The sequence below is a fragment of the Henckelia pumila genome, chromosome 1 (genome assembly GCF_033568475.1).
Source record: "Henckelia pumila isolate YLH828 chromosome 1, ASM3356847v2, whole genome shotgun sequence".
Taxonomy (NCBI): domain Eukaryota; kingdom Viridiplantae; phylum Streptophyta; class Magnoliopsida; order Lamiales; family Gesneriaceae; genus Henckelia; species Henckelia pumila.
Window position 1 is genome coordinate 104,429,372 of NC_133120.1, and position 6,797 is coordinate 104,436,168.

Below are 6,797 nucleotides of genomic sequence, written 5' to 3' on the forward strand. Positions count from 1 at the left end.
ATGATTTCATGAATCAATGTAAGGCTTTCAAAGACTTGGGCATCAATGTTTTATTTTCGATCGTCGAATAAACCGTTTGAAGGCCGAGATAGGTGGTGAAGAAGAAGTACTGGGATTCGAGTTAAGAAGAATTGTTGTTGCTCCTTGGTAATATCTTTTATTTAGGCAATCAGTTTTTTTACACCTTAACCCTAAACCATAACGTTTGAAAACAACAAAACAGATTTCCGTAATAATTTTCATTTATGTTTATGTGGAATTTTAGCTAGCAATATTTTATATTAACAAACTTGTACCATTTTATATTTTTTTTATACCAACCGACTCTCCTGGATGAATTAAAAACCCTAACGTTTGAAAACAACAAAACAGATTTCCGTAATAATTTTCATTTATGTTTATGTGGAATTTTAGCTAGAAATATTTTTTATTAACAAACTTGTACCATTTTATATTTTTTATATACCAACCGACTCTCCTGGATGAATTAGGCTTCGTTAGTAACGAATAACGATCGATTGAAAAAGAGAAATAAAACTCTACACAAACCGGTCGAGTTGGTAATATTAACAGTCGACACCATACATTAATCGGTCGTTGCATGCTGAATGAGTGATAAAACTAAAAATCAACGTCTTCTGGCATACTCCCTGACTGAAGGTATTCTTTTTACTTTTTTCCGTCCACGTCGGGGAATGACTAGAGGCGGCAGCACCAATATTTCCTCCTGCACTGTCCATTCACCTGGTACTGGATAGACAGGGTCCGTATATGCTTCTAACCAATAACGTGTGGTGTAATAATCTGTACAAAATTCATAAACAGAAATATTTGCGTTGTAGGCAGCAGCAATGGCATGTGAACATGGAATCCTGTCAATGTCGAATTTACGGCATGTGCAAGATTTACTCTGTAAATCAACTAACTCGTTGCTTGTGCTACCGTACATGCAATACTTCCCCTCAGTTGCTTCAATAACTTCATATTTTCTAGAAACGATGAAATTCTCACGAACGATCGACTCTATTGCTGGTGTGAGATGTGTAGTTGATGCAACCCCTTCTTGACGATATTTACTTCTCCAGGTTGATGTGATTCTTTGCAGTGCTTCCAATAATGCAATTATTGGAAGCTCCCTCTCCTCACGCAACTTACCATTTATTGATTCCACTCCATTCATGGTCATGATGGAGTAACGGTTCCCGGTTTGTTTCGCTCTAGACCACCTTTCGGGAGAAGTGTTATCCTCCAAATATTAGCAACCTCTGGAAATCTCTCTCTCAATTCTGTATACAAGGAATCAAAATCACTTTCCTTGTATGGTTTTGCCACCCGAATGAATAGCTCGGCAGCTCCCTTTTTTTTGTTGCTCTTGCCTTTGATGTTTTGTGACATGTGCCACATACAAAACACATGATGTGCACGATTGTATAAAGATGCAACTGCATTTATGATGCCCTGGTGTCTATCTGATATTATCACCAATTTGTCGTCGTCCTCTACTATGATTTTCAATCTGCTTAGAAACCAAGACCATGACTCAGAGCTTTCCTTGTCGACAACACCCCATGCAATGGGAAATTGGTGGTGATTTCCGTCCTGTGTGGTTGCTACAAGTAGCACACCGTCATACTTTCCTTTCAAGAATGTACCATCAATGCAGACAACTTTTCTCATGAATTTGTATCCCGTAATACATGCACCATATGCCAAGAACATGTATTTAAATCTTTTTTCTTCATCGACTTCTAAATCCGTGAAACTGCCAAAATTTACTTTCTCAACCATTTTCAAAAATGATGGCAACTTCCTAAAATTCTCAACAGAATCGCCCATCATGGTGTTAAGGGCCAGTTCGTTACCTCTACGTGCCTTGAAGTATGATACTTGAACTCCCTGATTACGCATCATTGTGATTATTGATTTTGGCACAGGTGTAGTCCTTTGACCACCGAAATTTTCTAGCAACACAGCTGACACTAACCCAGAAGTAGTCTGTCGATTTTTTATACTCATGCGCATCAAGTCACAGGTGTGAATGTTACAATATGTTCGAACGTTAAAACATGTTGAGTGTGGATCTTTCTTTGCACCTCGAATTCTCCAAGTACAACTATCAGCAGCACATCGAACATCATACACGGACTTTTTAGATTTCACTATTTTGAACTCAAAAGATGACTTTATTGCAAGTCGGGACAATTCAATCTGAAATTCTGCCTTATTGGAAAATACCTTCCCAATAGAAATGTTGGATCCATCACGGAATGAGTAGGTACCATTGCCACATGACTCAGCTCTATCTACCAACGGAATTCTCTTTCGGATCCGATATCCATTTAGATACCCTTCCGGCTCGGACTCAGACCGTCTTAATTGCTGCTGGTGTAATGAAGGTTCTCCTAAAATTAAAGTATCTTCAAGTTGTTCGAATGGACAAGACACGTTTAAATTCTCAGTTGTTTCCTTATCATTCTCATTAGGAATGACAAAAAATCCATCAAAGTATTCGTCATTATGATTCAACCCCCCCACAGGACAAGACACGTTGACATTCTCAGTTGTTTCCTTATCATTCTCGTTAGGAATGACAAAATCTCCACCAAAGTATTCATCATTATGATTCAACCCCCCCACAGGACAAGACATGTTTACATTCTCAGTTTTTTCCTTATCATTCTCGTTAGGAATGACAAAATCTCCATCGAAATATTCGTCATTACGATTCAACCCCCCAATATTTACATCCATCGATCTGTCACGATCCTCGTCTTCACCATCAAGACCCCGCATTTCATTGCATGATCTACCACAATCAGCGACTTTACAATTGCCACATGTATCATATCCATCTAACAACAAATTCCTCCCAGTACGATTGATCCCCCCAATATTTTCATCCATCGATCTGTCACAAACATCAAATGATTGTTCAAAATTAGCGATGTTATTAAATGTCATGCTATCATTACTGAGGTGTTGAGTGCTTTCAAATGCATGCACCTCATTGTCCAGTCCAACGTTCACTTCCTCTTCTTCCACCATAACATTCAGCACAGGTCTCTTGTCTGGGGCACCAAATTAAAGGTACGCACGCAGAGTTCTATCATCCTTAATATAAAAGGGATGAGGATGGAAATTAGGAACAATTGGCAAATAGCTGAATTTGGTTCTGTTAATATCACATGCCAAATCCAGAATGTTAACAACCTCATTCTTAAAAGATTCGAAATTGCATGTCTCATCGTCCACTGTGATTAAATCCCATTTACAACTTTCATGTTAAGACCATTTGAAAACATCGTGCTCATCCCGTATCCACTTTCCATTACACGGAAGGACAACATTACTGATTGTCATAACCTATAAAAATAATTAGATTAAGCATAAGCAACTTTCAAAAAGAAAAAATAAATACACATGCGTTTTAACAAATTTTATTTGAATTACGAAGACGACATTTTCATGTCCAAAAGGTCGCCGTGCTTTACATATCAACCGAGATTTCATAATAATGGTCGAAATAATATTATGCCAACGATGGAAACTACTTAAAGTCTTGTATTGCAGTCTATATGCTAGAAAGAGCAGTCGAAATGATTCAAAAATCAGTCGATATTGGAGGGTATATGTAGTGGCCCGTAACCAAACGAAGAGATTAAGGAACTAATCGTATTTACTTGAGTCGGGTTCGGAGGCTGCGTTGGTGAGTTTGGACGGTCCGAAGTCCGAGTTCGGACGGTCCGAAGAGTGGTTCGGACGCTCCAATCATGCTGCCGACAATCGTCATGGATGACATCATCATGCTGACGTAAGGAATGATGTAATATCGGGTTCGGACGACCCGAAGCCCAGTTCGGACAACCCGAACGTGTTCGGACGACCCGAAGTCCAGTTCGGACGATCCGAACACCGTCTATAAATAGGGGGTGCCGAGCTCATTTTTGAAGTGGACCAATCACCTCTTCTCTCTCGATTCCTTATCCTTCTAACTCATATCTAGGGAATTCTAGGCGTCCCGTGGGGAATCCGGAAGTGGCATAGCGATCCAGGCGTCTTAGCGAAGCTGTGGCCTAGTTTTGAGGCACTCGACATCAAAGGGCTAACGACGGACGAAGGTATAGCTTTTGCTTCCTATAAATATCTAGGAGTATGCAATAGCTTAGTTAAGGCTTTTAGAGCACTATAATGATAGTAGTATCATTTGGCAGTGTAGAGCAGACTATAGGCGTGGACCTAGAGTTGGTACAGCTTGCACTGATTTGAGGTACGAAAATACTGTTCGAGATATCCTGACTGAGTATGCATGTATTATGTGACTGCATGGTTTATATGTCATTGATTTATGCTGCATTCATTTGCATACTGAGCTATCTCCTTCGAGATGTCTGTTAGTAGGGTTTTTCCCTATCCTGTTAGTGGTTGGACTTCCATCGATTTGGGTCCGGCATATCCACTGGTATTATGGTATGGGAGCCACCTCCTGAAGCGACGGCACAGCGTGCTACATAGTAGGCCCGGTCTGTCTTTGTTATCTGATCCTTGACCTCGAGTTATAGGGAGTTCACTTTGCATGCATGTATACTCATACTCATGTAATGAGCATTTTATGCTCACGTCTCGTACTCTATATTTTTGGACACCCTATTCCATGGGGCAGGTTTGCGATTGGATGAGGCGGGTGGATCCAAGAGGGGCTAGGCATTTGTTGGCCAGCTGGAGCTTCGCCTAGATTTTATTTTGTTGTTATTAGATTGATTCAGTTGTTCGATCTGGTTGTATAATATTTGGATATTTACAGATTCCTTGCCTTGGGATTGTAATTTTAGTAATGTTTTCGCAGTTTATTCTGATATCTATTTAATTAAGTTAATTGCATGCCTAAGTTATGTTTAGTAGGTGATCCAGGTAAGGGTAACTACATTTATGGTATCAAAGCATGCAAAGTATTCTTGGGATTTAGATTCTACATAAAAATAACCGTTAGGTTAATTTTGTAGATGGTAGATCGTGACGACCAGATTTCTCATGGCAGTATTGGTGGGCGTTGGGGTGATGCCGACCGGGAGCCTCGTCGGGAACGCCGCCATCGTCATCGAGATGAGGAACATTTCAGTGTACGTCGATTCTTGCAGATGGGGCCTAAGCCCTTGGTTGGAGGTGAGTCTCCGGAGGATGCGGAGAACTGGTTAGACCACATGGAGATGACTTTTCAGACTTTCTAATGCACCGAGGAGCAGAAGATTGAGACCCTAGGTTATCTTTTGGATGGACGTGTGCGCAGGTGGTGGAGGTTTACTTCTGCACCTTTTTGTTGCGGCGAGAGGAGTGGCCACCTGGGGCGAGTTCCGCACAGCTTTTTAAAAGCTGTATTTTCCTCCTGCACTCCGTCAGTCGAAGGTGGGCAAGCTACTGAGTCTGCAACAAGGAGCCATGTCTATTGATGAGTATCAGCAGAAGTTCTTTGATCTACTATCCTATTGCCCCGAGATTGCCGACAGCTTCGAGATGAAGTATAATATGTTCCTTCAGGGCCTTAACCCTAAGATCCATGACCGTGTGGCGGTTGGCTACGACATGTCCTACGAGGGTTTGGTGAGCCGTTGTCACCAGGCGGAGGATAGCATTCAGCGAAACAGGTCTTTCTCTCAGTCGAGAACTGCTAGTTCTTTGGGTCCCCATGCCCAATCTTTCAAGAAGTCTGGATCTACTTCTTCTTCCTCTGGCTCTGCTGGTGTTGTTCATTTCGGTAAGAAGGACAAGTGTGATCATTGTGGGAAGAATCATCCATCCGACAAGTGTCGTAGAGCTTTTGGAGCTTGTTTCCATTGTGGAGAGACTGGTCATATCCGGAGGGATTGCCCACTATCTAGGGGAGGCGGTTCTGGTTCTGGTTCAGGATCTGGTTCTCAGGCCACCGTTCAGCAGAGGTCGCAGGGACAGCCAGCTGGGAGTTCTCATTTGAGGCCACGAGCTTCTGGCCAAGTGTTTGCCCTGAGACATGATCAGGCAGTGGAGGAGAATGAGAAAGTCATCGCAGGTACATTTCTGCTTTATGGTATATCTGCTCTTGTACTTATTGACACTGGTGCATCTCATTCCTTCATTTCTGCATGTTTTGTTAAGAGGCATAAGTTACCATGCATTGCACTAGACGTAGTGATGTCTGTTTCTATCCCGATGGGTCAGTCTGCTTTGGCTAAGCGTCTAGTGATGGGTTGCCCTTTAGAGTTCGAAGGGAACATTCTGTTAGAAAATCTCATGGTTCTTGCAATGGACGACTTTGATTGCATTCTAGGAATAGATATGTTGACTACCTATCGAGCTTCAGTGGACTGCTATCAAAGATTAGTACGTTTTCATCCAGAGGGGAGTGATAGCTGGTTTTTCTATGAAGAGGGAGCGCGACCCCCGATGCCTTTGGTATCAGCTTTGAGAGCCTGTCGAGCTCTAGAGTCTGGTGGGGAAGGCTACCTTATCTATGCAGTTGATTTGTCCGCTAAGAGCATTGGGATAGAGAGTATTCCTGTTGTAGATGAATTTCCAGATGTTTCTTCTGATGAGATTCCGGGTTTTCCTCCTGTTAGGGAAGTCGAGTTTGGCATAGAGTTGATGTCGGGTACTTCACCTATTTCTCGAGCACCGTATCATCTGGCTCCGTCAGAGATGCGTGAGTTGAAGAATCAGCTACAGGAGCTTTTGGACAAGGGGTACATTCGTCCTAGTGTATCTCCTTGGGGACCCCCTGATCTTTTTGTAAAGAAGAAGGATGGGTCTATGCGGTTGTGCATTGACTA

At 42.0% G+C, this 6,797-nt stretch overlaps 1 protein-coding gene across 1 annotated transcript; it reads right to left on the bottom strand.

Moving 5' to 3' along the window:
* Nucleotides 1-628: 628 nt before the first annotated feature.
* LOC140871318 (uncharacterized) lies at nucleotides 629-1,180 on the bottom strand. The gene has a single exon (XM_073273779.1). It carries the CDS (start codon nucleotides 1,178-1,180, stop codon nucleotides 629-631), a length of 552 nt encoding a protein of 183 aa, XP_073129880.1.
* Nucleotides 1,181-6,797: the final 5,617 nt, after the last annotated feature.

Coding starts and splice junctions, on each gene's coding strand:
- LOC140871318 (XM_073273779.1), bottom strand. CDS start 1,180: ATGAATGGAGTGGAATCAATAAATGGTAAGTTGCGTGAGGAGAGGGAG.